At 42.0% G+C, this 20,425-nt stretch overlaps 2 protein-coding genes across 15 annotated transcripts in view; one reads left to right on the top strand and one right to left on the bottom strand.

Moving 5' to 3' along the window:
- Positions 1–13,917, top strand: part of pphln1 (periphilin 1) — a 34,526-nt gene extending 20,609 nt beyond the window's left edge. For 9 of the 11 annotated variants that reach the window (XM_085139034.1, XM_085139035.1, XM_085139038.1 and 6 more), the window contains one exon: positions 896–10,878. In XM_085139034.1, the coding sequence (XP_084995160.1) occupies positions 896–1,168 (273 nt within the window). In that variant the 3' untranslated portion in view covers positions 1,169–10,878. Of the gene's footprint in view, positions 1–895; positions 10,879–11,727 lie in introns of those variants that run through there. The other 2 variants (XR_014870438.1, XR_014870437.1) reach the window with 2 other exon arrangements.
- prickle1b (prickle homolog 1b) overlaps positions 3,049–20,425 on the bottom strand; it is a 76,678-nt gene continuing 59,301 nt past the window's right edge. For 2 of the 4 annotated variants that reach the window (XM_085139028.1, XM_085139026.1), the window contains exons 2-8: positions 11,040–11,237; positions 10,193–10,306; positions 8,592–8,729; positions 6,347–6,550; positions 6,073–6,259; positions 4,990–5,979; positions 3,049–4,900 (exon numbers count right to left, since the gene is read on the bottom strand). In XM_085139028.1, coding sequence (XP_084995154.1) covers positions 3,933–4,900; positions 4,990–5,979; positions 6,073–6,259; positions 6,347–6,550; positions 8,592–8,729; positions 10,193–10,306; positions 11,040–11,225 — 2,787 coding nt within the window. In that variant the 5' untranslated portion in view covers positions 11,226–11,237 and the 3' untranslated portion in view covers positions 3,049–3,932. Of the gene's footprint in view, positions 4,901–4,989; positions 5,980–6,072; positions 6,260–6,346; positions 6,551–8,591; positions 8,730–10,192; positions 10,307–11,039; positions 11,238–14,561; positions 15,009–15,293; positions 15,527–20,425 lie in introns of those variants that run through there. The other 2 variants (XM_085139027.1, XM_085139025.1) reach the window with 2 other exon arrangements.

Here is a 20,425-nt window from a genome sequence, read left to right as displayed (position 1 = left end):
TTTCGACTGTCATGAAATGGTGTGGTAGAGATTAGAGAGCCTCATCGAGTTTGTCAGAGGTTGTAGTTATTTTGGCAAAAGTATTGACAAAGTGTTCATTTAGAAAGGGTATTTGTGTGTGATTTTTAAAATGCATCTTACATCTCAAATGTATGTACGTCCAAAAACTCAAGAAAATAAGAAATAAAAGCTGCCCTTGTGTTCCTGAATATTTGTGAGAGTGGGAATTCACGACACGCCGTGTTATTTTCCCTCCCTTACAAAATGTGAAATGGGCCCATAAATATTATCTTCAGTTGAGCGGAATGATATTTTCCCCTTCATTCTCTGCTCATTTAAAGGATCATGACTTAAAAGCAAATCTCTGTTTTGGTATTTTGCAAATCAAACCACTCTGTGTGGAAGCACAAGCTCCCTCCATTGTTTTGAGACATTATAGGCTCAGTGTGAAGTGGCGGCTCCCAAACTAGATTCCAGCACCTCCTCTTTGTCCCTCTAACACCTGTTACAAGCCTCCGAGCTACCACTGAAGTGCAGTTTTTACTGCGTCTTTGGGCTACCCTGTCCCATATCAAGTGCCCCTATTAAACTTGAGAGGAAGAGTGTTAATCTTTTGGCGCTGTATGAGGTGTGTTAGCACCAGAGTGATCAGCTTAGGCACAGTGACGCTGGAGTATTTACACCTAGGCGACAGGTAGAGCAGGAAGGAAACAACTCCCCATCCCCTCAATTAAGAGCTTTTCTCTCAAAGCTGTGCCTGGTAACACTTAACATAGCTAAATCTAAACTGAAAAAGGGTGGAAATGTCTGCTCAGTGGTTTTTGAAGGTAAAGAATTCCTCTTGTTTGTCTCTTAGTATTATTTTATTTTATTTCATCTTTTTTCACTCGACCAGGTGTATCGTCAGGACTGCGAGACCTTCGGAATGGTGGTGAAGATGCTGGTGGCTAAAGATCCCAACTTGGAGAAGCAGCTGCAGGTTCCCCTCCGAGAAAACCTCGGGGAGATCCGTGAACGTTGCCTAGAGGACCTCAAACAATTCATCAGCGAGCTAGACGACGTCATCCGGCAGCCTGAAACTTCCACCTGTGACTCAACCACTCCCTCTACATCCCAGTCGGGTCATAAACTTTCAAAGACAGCAGTCAATCACAGCTCATCTTACTGACGCATCAGCCGGACGTGCTGCGTTAATGTGAGACAGAGGAGGAAGGCTTGACGGTTTGAAGTCCGGATTGTTCAGCAGCTCAAACCGAAACCATGGAGGTAAGCATGGAGAAAACAGGTCGCCATGGAGAGAGGACATCCTTTGCAGGAATGACCAGTGTTATTTTTGAACGGACCGTTTTCTGTGGGAATTTATCAGTCATAAAGAAAACGTTCTGTTAAGTTTTGTCAAAAGAAACGCGTTCTTTATTTAAAATTATTCTCGTCTCACATTGTGAAAATGGTTAACAAGGGGTTTATTATTTAATCTTCTTTTTGATGAGAATATTTTGTGGAGAGCAGAGATTCAGTTCTCCAGCATGATCGGTTTTTGTAGTATTTTCAACTATGTAATTTTTTCTTTTGTAGCAGATATTTGACTTGGTGCTGCTAAATTTACAACAGGTTGACATACTTGTATAAATTTGTACTGTAAAAAAACAGTTAAATTCACTTTCTTTGTCTTGTCTTATTTTGCATTTGAGCCCTAGTCTACATTCATCCAACAAACTTGATTTTTTTTCATAATCCTTTGACAAAAGTTTCATACCTGCAGAAAAATATCCATGCGCTATGAGAGATCTAATCTCAAGACATTTTTAGGATCAGTTTACCGATGTCTCAATGAAAAAAGCACGTTTAAAAAAAACAAACAACCTTTTTTGCGGCACGGATCGCTTTATTTTTACGGACCGGCCTTTAAGGTGTCGCGGATAAATATAACAAAATAAAACCAGTACCGGCACCAAAATAAAAAATTATCCATAACACACGGAAAAAGACAGGGAAACTGAGGTAATAATAAAAACAATAAATATTAACCATAAAATTCACACCCGAACCTTAACACTCGCCGCCCGATACCAAACGACTCACGGACCAGTACCAGTCCATGGCCCAGGGGTTGGGGACCGCTGCTCTGAAGTATTTGTAAATCATAATGGTGAATTTAACCTTAGGGATGAAAGATGTTTAAAAACTGTTGTTCATCCAATGGCCTCTGGAGTCTGTGAGTCAACATGTTTTCTATAGCTGTGGTCACAATCGCAAAAACTTCTGTTGCCATGTAAGTCAATGGGAAAACGGATGGCGACAGCTAAAGTGCTCATGTTCTTTGAAAGGTCAATTTTATTAAGACAAACTGCACCTCTAGTGTCTTATTAGTCGGATAGTTGATACTTATTAATATGTTTGTACAATGGAATTCACCCATACAATTTATAGACATAGCTTGCCTAGAAAGCTATACCCTAGAAAGTTTGGCAGCTGTGTATTCCCTGACCAGTTGATATATGTGGTTGCGGGCTGTGACCAGGTGAAAACAGCGTGCTGTACAAAAACCATGCTTGTGATTGCTTTGCTCTCTAGTAGATTGCAGCAGTTGCCCACAGTTTGTTCAGAAAATGCCAACTGGTCTGTAAATGTTTGCCAATTGCTCTCAGAGCTGTAGTAAAATTTGAAGAAAGTGCAACACAATCCAGAAACAGGGAACGTTTGCCTTCAAAGTAAAAAGTTATGCCTTTCCCAGCAACCATTACATTTCAAAAGTGAAAAAAAATGTTTACTTTGAAAGCAAAAGTTCTCCGCTTCTGGTTTGTGTCATACTTTTCAGTTTCAAATAGTTTGCACACAAGTTGGGATCTTCCATGTAATCTACTGGCAACCATGGCAATCTGCAAGCAACCAAAGCATTCAAGGTTTTTCGTGCAGCGTTGTATAGCTATTGATGACCAAGAGCTATAATGCAATGTCAAAATGCAGGGTCCAGAAACACATGACCCAGCCTTTTAAGTAGTCTGTGGTTGCAATAATAATTTCCAAACTCAAAAACAGAACAGTCAGTTTTGAGGCTTTGAAGAAAAATATTTATTACAAGCATTTTTACATCACAAAGCATTTTTGCTGATTATTTCAGAGCAATGTTAGTGAACAGCTGGGCTGAATATGGAAAATACTGGTGGGTCTGCCAGTCATTTTAGAAATTGTACACCAATAGTGGAATATATGTGGCACTGTTATTGAATAGCATGGCACGTAACTGAAGAAAGTGGCACTGTCTTAGTTTCTCATAACATATTGAGTTTTTTTCACTATTAAAATTTTTTTTAAATCATAGACTTCAAGCAAAACAACCATTTTAAACGTGGATATAAAAATAGCAGTATTAAAATCTTAACTTAGTATGTACATTTTAATTTTGTATTATGTTTTAAATAATTATTTGGTTAGTTTCTATGTTCTACGTTATTAACCTTTGTGCCACTTTAATACAGAAAAGATACTGCTGCAAAAATTAAATGAACATAAAACATTATTTTAAAAAGTAAAACTGAATAGCAAAAGCTGAAATTAAAGTTTAACTTCTCCACCGCCAGCTGTACATAATCTGAAGCAAAAGGTGTTCAACTTTATCAGTCCGTGCATTATCTTAGTGCTGAAAATCAGTAAGACCCAGTACTGAGGCCACTTTTGAACACACACGCACACACACACACACACAAAAGCTATATGTTGCACATCTTTTTTGTGGTCCTAAGAGTTGAAATTAAAGACTTCTTGTTTCAGTCGATATAGGCCTGAAATACAATATGCATTTTGAATTTGGCCATACACTACATGTTAGTGCTGCCATTCTAATCTCAGATTTGATCTGTGTAAACCACCATACATACTGAAAATCTTGACCGCATTGTGCAGATTCTAAAGTAAATACACTCTGGTGTTTTTTAAGAAATTATACAGTTTTTGGACCGTTGACTCTTCTGCCGACCAGTCTGTGGGCCATGGCTCTGGGAAGAAAGGGCCGTGACCCTTGTTGGGTAGTCCTCTGCATAGTAGCGCACAGTAGATCGGGGCTGAGGGATTGGCTGACCTAGAAAATAGCCCTCCTCCTCAGAGTCCGATGATGAGGAAGAGCAAGTAGAGCATGAGTCATCCTCATCTCTGTAGAGCCCCATGAAGTGCTCAACCCGTGGGTCATTATGCATCGAGCTCCCAAGCATATAGTCAGATCGAGTTTGGGGATAAGCAACTGGCAACCGGTGCGAAGGATGTTGCAGGAGCATAGCACCATATGGCGGATTGACAAGACCTTGCTGTTGGGGCTCATACGGCCTCTGCACCTTCTCCAAAGGCACCATGTGAAGGGCATTGTCTGACCGAGACTTGCGGCTCCTATGGTGCCTGCCTGACCGGTGGTGGTGCTGCCTGTTGCGCCCTATGTGGCTTGTCGGGCGGATTCTTTCTCTGCCCATCTCATCTGGGCAGTATGCCCTTCTGTGTGGCTTCTCACTCATGGGGTGCTTTCTGATATTGACCTCGTATCCATCATTATATCCATTATCCACAGTGTCTTCTGAGAACTTGACCATCTGAGGGGGCCGGGATTGGGACTTGCTTCTCCTCAGAGCTGGAGCATGAACAAAGGTGGCAGGAAGGTCTTCCGAATGTGGAGACAATGAGTGAATGCCACCTTGTGTGTCTCCCCTCAATGTCAGTGCTATTTCTTCCTCGTCATCTTCATTTCCCTTGTCCAGTTTTAGATTGAGGGAATTGGCACTGTGATGAAGATGAGAGGAATTAAACGTTCCCATGTTGCTCATCTTTTCACAGTTCTCTGCCACCAAGGGATTCTGCATGGGATGAAGGGTATAGACTGAAGGTCTGTCCCTCCCATCTCCATCCACTGATGCACCTAAGGAGGATGAACAAGGAAGGTCAATTTTGAGCTTTTTTTTTTTTTAATAAAACAAAACATTTAAATTCATATAAAAATCTCCTTACCAGTGATATTTGAAAGAGCCAGGGAATCCATGGAGTCTCCAACACTCTTTTCAACATTCCTCAGCTCATCAGCAATACACTCCAAAGAGTCTTCATACCACTGTCTGCTGTCTGCCCAGAAGGCCTGTCTTGCCCCAGACTGGTCCTGATCTTGGTCCAACTCCAATTCTTGGATCTTTCTGGCACTGGCAGGACCTGGGTGGCTCCCATAGGCTGAATCTCCCAGCCCGTCCTGCGATTGGGCCCAATACATTTCAGGCAGGTTCTTCTTGCTCATCAGTCCAGGGCTAAGGCTGTTGGCTCGGGATTGGCTGGAAGAATGACTCTGGGTGGGACTGGCAGGAGTGGGAGAAGCAATCCCCATAGATGTAGTATCGGGCTTTAGCCAGGGATCAGACACACTTATTAGCCTGTTTGTGTCACCAGAAAGACTAGGAGATTTTTGGGATGGTTGCTGAAGTTGGTGTACCATTCCGCGGTCACCAAACTTGAGTAGAAGCTGAGTCATATAGTCTTCATGCTGGGCCCACTCTTCTGGATCCTCCTCTCCCCCTGCATCCGGCTCCTCCCGCTCTCGCCAGAACCTCTCCTCATCCAGGCCGAAATGAGCAAGCTTACGCCCTACAATATCAATGTCACCATCGGCGTCTGCTTCACCCTCACCATTTTCATGCTTGTGCTCAAATGAGGGGACGGTGGCAGGAGGATTGAAAAGCTGTGACTGCCTCCATTGTTCAGCTGGCCTGCTGCTCTTCCCCATACGAACACTGCGCCGGGATTCACGTGAACGAGCAGACTGGAATGCAGAATCAGATGAGTCTGAGGCATGAATGTCTTCCCCCTGGCTGCAGGCCTTTGAGCAATAGATGCGACCTTGCTTGGGCAGGAATGGGCAACCCAGCAAGGATGTCTTACACTGGGCACAACAGAAGCACTGGTCAGTGGCATGCCAGTGTACACCTTCATAGGTCATCTGGGCATGGTCAACACCTATATGATTAAAAAAAAAAGTAAGTACACAAAAGAATACGTCAGTGGGACCTTGTTTTTAGTATAGGGGAATGAAGTGAAAATATAACTTACCAATGTTTTCACCACAGGATTCACAGTACTCTGCGTACAATGACTCAAAGCACCCACAGCAGTAGGGCCTTCCATCCTTCATGATGTACCGCTGGCCTCCTAGCATCGTCCCACACTCAAAACAGGCAAAGTGCTTCATGTGCCAATGACGACCCTCTGCTTCAGTGCACTCATCTGCAAAGATGATCTAACGGGAAAAGCATATTCTAATGTTAATTATGAGGAATCCTTTTAAAACATTAACAGTACCCAGTATACCATTACTGCCATTTACCTCATCACAGGAAGAACATCGCGGTTTTAGAAGCTCGGCGTGGTGTCTGCCGCAGAGGATCTTGCCACTATGGTAGAAATAGATCAGATCCACCAAGAGTTCTTGACACGTGGCACACACGAAGCACGCCGGGTGCCAGCAGGGGTTCGGTCCTGCTCTGGATGCAAAAATTGCCATCTCGCCTCCCTTGATGTCTCCACAGCACTGATAAACACAACAGATAACCCATGAGATTCCGAAGGCGGGAGGGAATACTGAGAGTTCATTGAGAACATAGCCCTGCTTAGGTGATAAATATCCTACCTTGAGAATAAATGTGTGGGGGCAAATAAAGAAACAATTGCATAGAGGAATGACATTTTACTGTACGTGTAAGATACAGTTGATACCCACGACCCGTGCAGGGCAAACAAAGAAGAGATAAATGAGATGAGATAGATATTCAAAATATATCTGCTCACGTTCCATTTGCAGTGATGCTAAGACAAAGAAGGCCAAACAACAGGTTGTCATAGTGCAAATGCCAAAGGAGTGTATTTAAAAACGCATCAGTGACTCCTACTTAATGATAATCCTCAATGAAAGGTAAGCTTTCCACAGCAACACAGCTTGCTAAATGTAAATCTTCCCCAGTTACAACACTTTGCAAGTAGGTAAATGTGTTCATTTAAAAAAAGAAAACACGAATCTAGCCCTGCTTTACCAACGGAAGATTAGAGGACAAGCTCAAACTTATTTGACTTTCTCTGGATTTCAATCAGCGGCTGTTTACTCTGCAATGAAACCCTCAATTATTCATTAGACATTACTGAGGAAGTGGGCAGCGTTTTTGTCCTGTAATCTTAAAACAGAAAGCACTCGACCTTGGTTCTAAGTGGAAGACTCATATGACTCCGCAGAGATGGCCCGAGCATGTCTGAATGTAGAGTCTTTATATAACTAGGCAGAGTTATGAGACACCCATAGGCAGCATGGGATTGCGTGCCCAGCTGTTAACCATTATTATACAAGGGTGAACAGAAAGGGGCCTTGAATATGGGGGTGTTGCCTGTCGCTAAAAGTCAGGCACCAGGAAACTAGAGCCTGACAAAGTGTGTGTCCAATTGTCTTCATGATATATTTTTGAATCGCATGTGCAGTAGAAGCATGGCTGTCTGAGTTAGAGGGTGATAACAGCTTGCAGAGGCTGAGTGAATACACATGCATTTCCGATGTGCCTAACCACATGCGCGTGGCCGCTGGTCATCATATTAGTCCGTTCAGTGTCTGCGACCTTGGATCCCCATGTTAGCAACTGTTTTCAGATGGTGACAGACTTCATCTGCCTGTCTGGGGGAATACACATGGCTGCATTTCATCTGTTCTTCTTGGATACCCAACAGAGGATGTGGCTCATTTGCTTGCTTGCTTGAATTTGGCGGAAGCCACAAAAATACTAATATTTACATCTGTTGCACTGAAGGGAAGTTTTTCAGAAACATGATCAAGGATGGTTTGACTGGCACTAAATGTTATGCATTGCTAAATGAGCGGTATAAAATAAGAGATTGTTGCCATTTTTGTTGTTTGCTCCTTGTGACTTCAGCCGGAAAATGGAACCAAGGTGGCTCTTTTCCCAAAAGTCCAACTTTCCAAAAAATATTTACAAATAATCATGAAGAAAAAAAAAATTGGCCTGTCCACATAAAGGCAAAAAAAAAAAAAAAAAAAAGCCATCTCCACATCGCCATAAAGTCTTACAACCAGCTGCATATACTGTAAACAAACAGTAAATTTGGAATTATATACCACATAGTGTGACCGCTTTGGAAAAAACTGGATTTGAAGACTATGGTAAGAATGACTTATTAACCGTTGGATTCTTGTTGCAGTCTGTCACGCTGGGATATAGTGGGGCAGGAGGAAACTGGCTGATTTCCTCATGAAAAACTAGCTTGTCTACTTGATTTAAACACAATCCTCCCAATTTCCTTGTTTCCTCTCTCGCCCTACCTAACAAGGAAGTTTATGTCGATGATTAAAGCCGCTACACTAGCCAATCAGGTTGTTCTTTGGGTTACCAGGCATTTGGATTGGATAGAGGATGTTAGTAGCACATGATATAAATAACTTAAGACCCACCAGTTGGTTTCCCTGTAAATTATTACCACGTGGCTATGTGAGTGTTAAGTGATGCTAGGTCTTTTTGTGCACTTACAGCATGCGGGTATATGTGTGGTTATGAGTATTCATGTGTAGCACCTACATTTTCACAGCGGGTGTGTTGCAGAGCTCGGGGTAGAACTTTGGGTGTTCCTCTCCCCAGGGCCTCTCTCTTCCTCTGAGTGCTAAACATGTGGAGCTCCCTCTTTTCTTCCTCTGTTAGAGAGTGGCAGTAACGCACCTGTTGATAAAAGGAAAGAGAGAAACAAAAAGGTCAATTTAGATGAGGAAGATGAGAAACGGCATCTTGAGACCTCCAGCAATTACTGCTGATGTTTTGGCTTTCATCTTTTCATGCAACTTTGGGGGAAATTATCACAGCGAGTCCATATGTGGCTGGAAAAGGGTTTAATTAATGTCAATCCTCCTCAAGGTTGCGTTGAAAGGATGACATGAGCAATACACAAACCCTTCCTCTGTGTTTAGAGCGGGTGATGAAGATTCAGATAAAAAGGACCAGGACTGTCCTAACAACCAGCTCGGTTGTTCTCTAAACAACAGTAAACGATGTGTGAGCTCATACGCGCACACACACACACACACATATGCACACGCTCACTGCTTTCCATGCGCACAAAGCGCTTATCCCTTCTAACCACAGTTACGCAAGGAATCCTCGGGCAGTTTGCTTCCACAACCACCAGGTCTGCCAACAAACATCATCAAACCGCTCAGTCAAACATTGTTTGTGTGAACCTATTGTGTGCATAGAGACCACCTATGTCAGTGGACCCCTTCCCTCCCCCATGCTGGTGATAACACCCGACCATATCGCCTAATGTAAACTCTATTAACACAGATGTGAAAGGGGTGCTGGTTTACACACCATAAAGCCACGTAGAAGAGGCTGGGTTGTGCTTTACTGTCACATTAAGGGTTTTTTGGTTTTGTTTTTTTTTTGTTTTTTTTAAACCAGAGTTGAGGGAATGTAGCCCTTGTTTCAGCTTAACTATAAAAAGAACAGCAAGACTGTGTGAGATTTACTCAACTGCTGGATTTGGTTTATGAAAACACCTGAAAATAGAAAAAAATGCTGCAAACAGAAGTGTTTTTGGGGAGACAATAATGTGATTGAACTGCTGCGGAAGTGAGAAGCTAACAGTAAACGGCTAATAGCATACATATGTCCATAGTATTAGATAAATCCTCTGCTTCTTTTAAGCTTGTTTCAGAGTAATCCTTGAGATGTTTTGGTTTCTGTCACTTCCGCAACTGTTCCGTCACCTTATCGTCTCTCCAAAGACACTTGTTGGCTTTTTTTCAACTTCTGTTGCATGTTTTTTATTCCCTTTATGTTTTATTCAACTTTTTGTGTTTATTTTTTTTTCCAACAGCTGTTGTATTTTGTGGGCTTTTGCACCATTTGTGTATTTGCTGGTGTTTTCCTAAGTTGCACTGCATTCGACCTCTCAGATCACCTTTAGAATAGTGTGTATAAAAAAAAATAAAAAAAAAAAAAAAATCAGCTGTAACACATTCAAAAACCTTCTTAAACTGAACTAAGTTATAAGAAAATGCCAGAAAAAGGCAACTTTTTTAAAGCAATAGTCACACATGAATGTTAGTTTCATCGTATCTTGGCTGAGCTCCGTATTTCCTCTTCAGTTCTCATATGTTCTGTCTCTTTTCTATAAAGATCTCTACCTCGTTGTCATGCGGCGGCAGCTGGTATAGGAGCTGTCTGATTCTGTGTTTCTCTCCTGGGCTGTTGACGTATGGCACCTTGTCTTCTGGCAGGGAGGCGAAATACATCTGGACCTGGAGATGGAGACATGTTAAATGGAATTTTGTCAAATCACCGGCAGATTGAGCTCTTCAAGAGGAAACAAAAGACGAGGAGTTTTTCCTCTTTCTTCTATTCAGGTGAAGGATATCAGTGGAGAATGACTGCACACACAGCAACGCTCCTTTTTTTTGTGACACTCCCAGCCAAACATGTCAACCCCTCTGCAGTCACAGGCGCCCGACTGTTAAATCTCTCCACATAAAAGGGAGACAGCAAAGGGACTGTAAATGTTAATGTTTGCCTTGGTTAATTTCCCCTGACAGGAGCAATGGAAACACGAACAAACTTTTGTTTGTTGGTGTGCAGTGCCGTGAAGAAAATATAGGAAAATATGCGAGACCGCAGCAATTTCTAACTGAAATGGGATGAATGCATTCACCGTATTTACACTACTGGATGCAACTTTTTTTTTTTTTTAATCCACAGCTAGATGTTGAGTTGAGCATGCAGCACTACTAATCTGCTATTAGGGCATAGGGAATGCACTGTGCACATAACCTTGTTTGAACTAAACTAAAAGCATGCTATCAACTTTTTTGTTTTCTTTTTGTTTTCACAAAAAAAAAAAAAAAAAAACTTTGTCAGCTAAAATTTAGACGTTTGTACCATTCAAAGACAAAACTGGGAGACATAGCAGTGAGACAAAAAGCAAGTGTGTGTTTTTCATAATGGTCAAATTAAGTAATTTGGGAATTAAGGTCCTACCTGTTCAGGCCTGAGTCCTGGTGGCACCCACGCATACTCTTCCAACGCACATCCGGAGTCATCATCTGAGGTGGAGCTCCTCTGGAAGCCCACGGATATCTTCCCGATCTTCCCCCCAGTGCGAGTTTCCATCTCGGGGCCTCGGGGTAAAGGACGCTCCCCTCTCTCACCGCGCTCCAGGTTCATCACACACGGGTGCTGCAAGCAAACAAAGAAGGATTAGGAGTCATAAAGAACAGACCCAGCCTTTCATTCATATATGCTTTTTAGCCCTCCTCTGTTTGCTTCATATACTTTCTCTAATTACACACAAAGTTCTGGATTTTACCTTCTTGGCACCAGTTGGCTGGGATACTGCTGAGCTGGGATTTTTTTTTGCACTTACCGTAAAGTCTTCCGAATTTCTTAAAAGCCTCCAATCCGCCAATTAGTTTTAATCTCTGTTTCTTCTCCTTTCTCAACAAGATAATTGCTCTTATCCCAGCGCTGTTTTTAGAGTTTAACATAATGGCTAGAAAAATACGAGAAGAGCAAAGAGCAAACAGAGAAGAAAGGACAAGCTCTCCGTGGCATCTCGCAGAATCCTTCCACGATTCAAACCTCTTGAGTCATGCTCAAAAATAGCTAATATGTTATTTTCCATCCATTAGTGTACTTTATCAGGCTTCCTTTGTTTATTCCATTACAGGATCATGCTGGAAGAGTGAAAATTGTCCATCTTCAAAGGATACTCGAGACAAACTCTGATGAAAGATTTATAATGGAAAAATCATACCAGGCTTCCCCCCCCAATATGGTAAGCATGCAGGACGCAGTTTGCAATAAGCAGTTTGTCATTTCTTTTTAAGTGGAGATGTATACACCATGATACATTTACTTGACTTGTGCCCATTGCAACATCAACAAAAGGTAGATGCCAGAGAGAGATGGAAAGAAAGCACTGAAAAACTATGTCATTCTTATGACATAGTTTATAAATGAAGTGGTTGTGATACGATCACCTGTAAGTTCACAAATCAAGCACTGAAGCGGATCGGATGTCAAGTTAGGCGAAGAACAGACACAGAGATTACAGAACTTGATTTACTGGGTTGACGTGTGTTGTGCATAATAAACCATTTCAGGATCACTTTACTGTCAGTAAAAAGAGGCTTGGTTTAATCTAAGCTAGTAATACTCTGACATAACAAGACCCAGCTGAAATTTCCATCTGTTAGCCACAAGGCATCTGTTGGCCTTATCCTCTATGCCAGCGAGGCTTGAAGCCTATCAAGCAGCTGTAAGGATGCCCACGTGCGGTGATCACTGCACGGAGTTTATAGTGACGTTCAAAATAATTCAAAAATAACAATGAATGATTTAGTGGTGTGGAGAACTGCATGCGCCCACTCGACTGCGGTGTGACTCCGCTGTCAGCCGCCTTTCAAGCAGCTTTTGTTGTTTCTCTGCACAAGCTGATAACAGTCGTACATGACTGGAGGTCAATCCATCTTGTTGTGTGTCTCCCACCTTTATTGACCTGATAACAACTTTGGTCTCGAAGGTGTCGAAAACAGCTTCTCTTCTGGCCCCGCCCTCTTTGACATGCGAATCCAGACCAGAATAGGGCTTGTTTGGGGTAAAGCAGTCAGAAATCTTACACCGGCCCACCTCGCTGGATTGATCGTTCACAAAAGAGCAGCACCATTGGGGACATTATAGTCTCAATAGCTGCCATTGACTGAAATATTGAGTGTTAACTATGCCTGTAGAACTTGCAAACTTACTCAGACAAAGATTTGTGTAGTGTGATACCCAGTCACTTGTGGACTGGGCAAAAATGATTAGAGTGGGAGGTAGTGGTTAAGGACTGTTAGGAACTGTTGAACTGTGTCAAAGAAACAAGCAAAGACAGAGAAAAAAAAAAAAAACGCAACCACAAGAATGAGTTTCCCTTTCAAAAGGTTAACTATCAGCCGCAACTGAACTCACAATGCAAAGTGGAAAGCCTGGGGAGTGAGGTGAGCAGGCTGGCAGGGTTTCCTCCACCACAATCCAACCCCCCCTAAGAAGACAGGTTTTAACATACCCATAATTAGCATACAGTTGAATAAAGCCCAGGGCTTCAAAACTTGAAATTTACAGATTACAAATGGTGTTTAAGGTCTAAACCACAGCTCTTATCACAGGACAAAGGGTTTTTTGAGTGTCGCTTTGTTCCTCGGTGACTAATCTATCAGGTTTTATGGTAGAATAGATAATGTTATCACTCAGAAGCTTTTCTTTACTTGTTCTGCTTTATCTCGTCTAACCTAGTTAAGACCAGTAAGTAGATGTAGATGAGTAATTCTTATTATAAAGATTATTTAATGCCACTAAATTAGCAATAATATAGTTGTTTCTGAATTGGTTTGAAGGCCTGAGGGCTAAAACTTAAAACCTTAAATATCACTGTCTGTGTGGGTTTTTTTTTTTAATACACCTTTGTATGAAGCAGCAGGTGCCCATTATTTTTATAATAGGATTAGCACTGTCGGACATCCCTATCATGTAAGTAAAACAAAGCAGGAAATGCCTTTTTTTAAAGACACTAAAACCAGAAAACGGGTGAAACATCGAGGTGCTCGTATTACAGTCAGTTAGACATTAGCTGATCGGTTTGAGGGTGGCTTGCTTATGGTTTAGCAGCTCTAACACTTTCCGTCTGCCCCACAGCTCTCCTGCTTCTCATCCCACTAACGGGAGAAAAAGGTGACTGCGGATTCCTGAGCCAACATACACAGCAACTCACATTTCACCATGTCACCTCTTGGCAATAACACAATGACTGCCTTTGTGGAAAACAAAAACAAAAAAAAATGTCCACGTATTCGGCTGAATCCAGCAGCAGGGTCACAACGGAGACGTCACAGGAGGAGGTTAAACAGGCTAAAAAAAAGGAGACGTTTAAAGAATCACATCACTGGGGATGTGTAAACAGGGGCCAGATGTAGCCAGCTAACTTAACAATGTGTGACTCTCCCACTTATCTGACCGTTTTCTGGGGGTACTCCGTCATCGAGTGAGTCAAATGTTATTTTCTAATGAAGTAAAAGGAAGAGTTCCCAACAACAGTTAAAGCTTAGTTACCTGCAATTCATATAATGGTCTATAAGTATTAGAATAAAAATAAATAAACAAAAAAGAAGGTTTTTGTGCTGTAAGATTTGATTTAGGAAAACAATTAGATTGTGGAGTTCAAAGGCTGAGGTCACTGCTCTTTGACTGCTAAAGAGTGTTATTTTAAAGCCAAATGGGTGTCAGGGGGTGCAGAGGACACAGTCGGGAGTAAGACCACCTGCACAGCCTCTCAAAAAACTGTACACACCGCCTCAAGATGCTAAAATAAGACATGTTTTTTAAAATACAAAGCATACATACGCACACAGGTTCCTCCTAAGTGTGCGTAATGGCTGGACTTTTTGAAGAATTTTCCACCAGCAGAGGTTCAAACGTGTTTGCAAGTTTCAGTAAGTTTCGCCTACTCATCCACTTTTCTCTTACCTCCAGGAACAGCATCTCCCTTTCCACCCTTTGCATAAAGCCCTCATTCACTTCCAGAATTCCCTGGTCGCGCAGCTCTGGCTACATGTCTGCTGCATCGAGCCCAGTGGATCCACATTCTAATCAGATCCAGATCCCACTCAGTCAGGAAGTGTCCCACGCCAAAGTCTCAACCTTTGAAAGTCAACATCAGCTATGGTGAGAGCCTAAGAGGAGGATAGCTCTCACTCTGGAGCAGGATAACAACTCAGTTAGGAATCCAAAATTTTTAAGGTCCAGTGAGCAATGAGTGAGGGCGACGTCTCTATCTGTAGTGTCTCTGATCCCACTGTGAGAGTGTGCTCTTGGGGCAGCCAAGCCTTGTCAGCCCCTCCCTCAGTCCCCCTGCCTGCCACTACACTTCAATCACTCACACAACACACACACACACACACAACCTTCAGAGTCAACACCCCCTTCCCCTGACACCAAGCCCTCCACCCTGCACCCCCCCTCCCCCTCTCCTAGACTAGCTGAAGGATTCCTGAGAGCCAGATGACATGTTCACTCTCCTCTCTCACACTTTCTCATTGTCTCTATCAGTCTGTCCTGTCTTTCCAAAACATCTTGTACTGCAAGCCACACAACTGTTCATGTCGACCCTGCCACTTTCAACTTTCAGAGTAACTGTTCAACTTCAAAAGCGATTTCAATATTTTTTTTTTTATATATATAGCGTTTTGAAATACTCACATATGTTTATGATGAACTCCCTTCCTCTTCACTTTCCAGTTAGGGATTAAAATTCTATTTATAATGCGAGTGGCTGCTCGCTTTCACCGTGGTTCCTGGGGTCATCCACTTGATGACCCCATGATGAATCTCATGCCATTTGCTCTAATAATGTTGCATTAATTTGTCCTCATCTGCTGATTAGATCATGTGGTGGGTAAACGGTTCTAGGTCCAGCTGCTCCACTATCTCATCTAAAAAAAAAAAAAACCCCAACAACTTACGCTCAAAAAAGGGGGAAATTAAGAGTACTTTAAAGGTTTGATTGTAAATGCTACTTGATGAAAATGAGGCATCACTGATAAAAGAAATCTGAGATAAATTATGGTGCATGATGACATATTTTGGCCACTAGGGGCAGCAATGACAAACTGTAAATCCAACTAATGTACAATACTAATCCCAGAGAACTATTAAATAGGGTAGAACAAGACTTCAAAGACTATATAGTTTATAATAGGTGAGTAAGTATCTTGTTTAGAGATCTAGTATCCAACATCATTCATTTTACCATCATCCATCCATCATTTATTTAATCACATTACTAAGGTTATCTGTAAAAGTGTGCCATCTGTTGTAAGTCCAGTCAACATATCATGAAATTATGGGGATGGTTGTAAGTCACTTTTGTAGGCTTTTATTCGTTAATATTAATGGAGAGCACCCTGAATTGATTTTAGCACATTTATAGCCATTGCAACACACTAGCTTCTTTCTTTTTTCAGCCATTCTGTTGACTGTTGTGCTCAAGATCATTGCCTTGCTACATGAGCCAACTTGGGCCGAGCTTTAACTGTTTGACAGAGATTTAACTCTAGAACACTTTGATATACACTGCAAAACAAGCCCAAATCATCACCCCTCCACCACCCTGCCTCAAAACTGGTATGAAGTTTTTAAGCTGATATGATGTGAATGATTTTCTCCAAACATGGTGCCGTGCATTAAAGTCAAGCATCTCTTTGGTCTTGCCTGTTTAAAGGACATCGTTCTAGAAGTCTCCTGGCTTTTTCAGATGCAGCTTTCCAAAACCAAGCCATGCTGCCATGGTCTTATAATAAAGCGTTGTTCTCCTGGCAGCCCTTTCAAGCAATCCATACCTGTACTGTGTTCTTCTAATTGTACTGACTTGAACTTTAACAACTGATGCCTGTGGAGCCTGAGATGGAATCGTGGGGTTTTTAATCCGTTTCTCTGACCACTACATGGTCTGAACTTGAGGTGAGCCTGCTGGGATGTCCACTCCTAGGAAGACTGTGGCACACCTGAATATTCAAGACCAACAAACTGGCAAAATCTTTGCTCTAAATCCTTCTATCTACAGAAGCTGCTAAAAACCAAAAATAATAACATTAAAAAGATGCTTTAAAAAGGTTTTTAAACCTGACTTGACTTCCTGAGCTCCTCGCTATAAATGATCCACTTTCACATATAAGGATTCATGTGACCCACTGTTTATATAAAAATATTGATAATAGCAACTTTGGGTCTTTGTTTGCCAACATATCGACACCTGACACACTGTGTTTGGAGGTGTTCAGTCATTTAAAAGCAGCTTGTCCATTGGACAGCTCCTTGGGTCTTGTTTGTGTTTCACCAGTTAAATGTTGACCTTGCTTCCCCTCAAGTCTCAACTCATCAATCTCAGGAAATTCTCACGCAGAGGATCTGTCGGGTTCAGCCCATCTCAGACATTACCAAGAAAAAGGGGTCCCCTCCATCCTCATCTCTCACTCCACAATGATGTTATTGTCAAATGATACTTCACTTTAAGAAACTCCCAACAATCTGTCAGAACCAGGTGTAAAGAGCTCAGATCTACAATGACACCCGAAGGTGACACTTGCATTAGTAGAGATCAAACGTGAAAAGTTACACTTATTGTTCCATGGTGGAAAAAATAACGCATGAAGCTAACGAAGAAGAATAATCTGCATGCAAACAGAATTCGCTGAGATGAGCCTAGGGAAGTTTGATGTGATTATTTGGACAAGCTCGCCATCATCCGTCATTGTGAAAGGCTGAAAAGCAGCAATGGCTTCATTTAAAAAGAGTCAAAAATGAATAATGAGTTTACTCGATTGTCCAGCAGACAAAGACGCCTTCTCGTCTGGCGACCCCGAAAAAGTTGCTTGTGGAGAGGGCAAAAGAGCTGTTTGTCACATGTCGGATTACCTGTTACAAATGAGAAATGACTCAGTTAGCTAATTAGCTTAGGGAAGTGAGATAGAGAATGGGGATCTCTGTGTGCTTAGAGATGGGACTGTCTATGTGCGTTGCCAGCACGGCCTTCTTTCCTGGCATACCAACACATATTTGAAATTGAGAGAAGAGACTGGCAGTCCAGTTAGAGGGTAAACCTTTCAGAAAAGCTCTTGAGTTTTCCAGGAGTCTTGGCACTGCACTGCAAAAGCCACTTTGTGTTTAACCCTCAGAGAGATGTGCATTAAGTTTCCTAAGATATTTATCTGGATATGCATTTCAAAAGCTTGGCAAATCTTATTCCAGGTAGACAGGTAGAGAAGGGAACCTATTTTTGTTATAGACAGCAACTTAATTCAGATAATGAAACCAGCCAATGAGCGGGTGAGGAATGTTCCTGGCTGAATGGAGGACAGATGAGTGGCTTTATACCAGACAACAGGCAAATATCTGCCTTTCAGACGGGGCCCGGGCTTGTGGCCAGAGACCTATGGTTCTTAAGAAAACATAAAAGGACAGTTGCCCTTACTGTCTCCTCTGCCTCTTCCTAGAGAGAAACGAGGGTCTGACAGAGCAGAAAGACTCAGAAATCCTTTTTAATTCAGAATATTAATCTTACAGGTGTTGGTTTGCTTATCTGTTGTAAATTTAAAGAAACATGATGATAGAGACATTAAAAGTTGCTTTATTCTTCTTGGTCTTTTAATCTTAACAGCAAACCTCGTACAAACCTGAACTTTATCTCATTAAGATTATCCTGTAGTTTTATTGCTTGACAATATATTTTTAATGGGTGTAAGTCATTATGAGGCAAATATTTCACGTTTCAGGTCTCTGCAAAGCGATTAGACATGTGCAGAATAGATGACGTTTAGGCTTCATTCACATGTCTTAGGTTAATGACTAGCATCTTGCTAATGGAGAGTTTATGCAGCGACATTTGACCCCAGGGTTTAGTGCATGAGCACAGATGCGTGAAAATCACACACAGCTGGGATTTTGTTAAAAACAGACCCTTTTTAATGTTGTAAAATGCAAGTACTCAGTGTTATTCTGCATTCGGTTGCTTTTTCAAAAACAGCTAAAAACAGAACTTAATCCCAGCTTGTTCAACAACAGGTAAAAACTACTGATTTTAAATGAGAAGTGACTGGAGCACGGGTTCTTGATTCCTTTTTACACAGCCTTGGCTGATATCCAGTAACATTACTGGCTCAAAATATCGGTCTAAATTCAGTAAAGTCCAAAGCAATTTGGACAGAAACCTTTTGATCAGGTCTCAAAGGACTTTGTGAGCAGAGTTTTATTTCCTTGGCATAAGCTTCGGACTGTGGTTCAGACAAGATCTCCTGGCCTTTTCTAAACTTGAAATCCAAGAGTCTAGACTACACATAAGCTGCACACAAATGCACACACACACAGCACACTTACTTACGCTTTCTGGCTGCACTTTTTTAAAAATTTCTTCATCTTTTGGAACACAGCTTGGCTGGCAATTCAGACTTTTCCTGACCTTTATTGTAGAGGGAAGGGTTACAAAGCAAACGATGCTCCATTCCAGCAGTGATCTTCTCCATTCTCATTTATAACAGTCATTCACACCTGCAGTCTGTCAGCTTTGTTTCAACCCCAAGGGGCAACACTTTACCTGATCCCTTAGAATGCTAATACAAGGAGGAAATCGCCCCCTGGTTGCTCAAAACCGAAATCAACAAGGACAGTGGCATGTCTCAACATGCTGCAGGACAGGTTGTCATAAAAACTCAAGCAGATCATTCCTGATGTTAAAGTAGCGTAAAGTGCAAATACATGATGAAATACACCAGATTGTGCAAACAGTTCTCCGGGATTAAAGAAAACATATGCTTTTAAGCAAGAACTAGTATGTCTTCCAAAGGTTATTGTCTTCAGTGGCAACTTTCAGTGCTAATCTACGTTTGTTGCTTTAACTACTCCCTATTCTGATAAGGAAACGGCTCAGACAGTTTGCTTTTAAATAAGTGGTTTGCACTATGTCAAACTGATGCCTTAAGCAAGGCTAGTGTCTGCTAACCAATTACCTAAAGATCTGGACACAACAAGCAATACTGCAGACCTAGAAACTGACAGCCACAGACAGAAAGAGGTACTTTCGGCTGCTTCCTCATTACCATGGATTGCCACAGCGGATTGATCTGAATGTTTGATTTGGCACACATTTTTACGCTGTATGCCCCCCATTTACCCAGGTTTGGGACCAGCACTATAGATCCCACCAGCTAGTGTATAGGAGTACACTAGCTGGTGGGATCCATGAGGCTAGGTTTGTGACAAATGCACCTAGTTATGAAAATCAAAACTTTCTTCAGTTTTCAGGCCCCTCTTCTGTGGAACCAGCTTCCAGTTTGGATTCGGGAGACAGACACTATCTCTACTTTTAAGATTAGGCTTAAAACTTTCCTTTTTGCTAAAGCATATAGTTAGGGCTGGACCAGGTGACCCTGAATCCTCCCTTAGTTATGCTGCAATAGATGTAGGCTGCCGGGGGATTCCCATGATGCATTGAGTTTTTCCTTTCCAGTCACCTTTCTCGCTCACTATGTATTAACAGACCTCTCTGTATTGAATCATATCTGTTATTAACCTCTGTCTCTCTTCCACAGCATGTCTTTTATCCTGTCTTCCTTCTCTCACCCCAACCGGTCGCAGCAGATGGCCGCCCCTCCCTGAGCCTGGTTCTGCCGGAGGTTTCTTCCTGTTAAAAGGGAGTTTTTCCTTCCCACTGTCGCCAAAGTGCTTGCTCATAGGGGGTCATATGATTGTTGGGTTTTTCTCTGTATCTATGAAGCGCCTTGAGGCGACTTTTGTTGTGATTTGGCGCTATATAAATAAAATTGAATTGAATTGAATTG

The sequence above is a fragment of the Neolamprologus multifasciatus genome, chromosome 17 (assembly GCF_963576455.1).
Source record: "Neolamprologus multifasciatus chromosome 17, fNeoMul1.2, whole genome shotgun sequence".
Classification (NCBI taxonomy): Eukaryota; Metazoa; Chordata; class Actinopteri; order Cichliformes; family Cichlidae; genus Neolamprologus; species Neolamprologus multifasciatus.
Note: the sequence above shows the minus strand (reverse complement) of the source record. Positions and strands in the feature narration are given on the sequence as shown.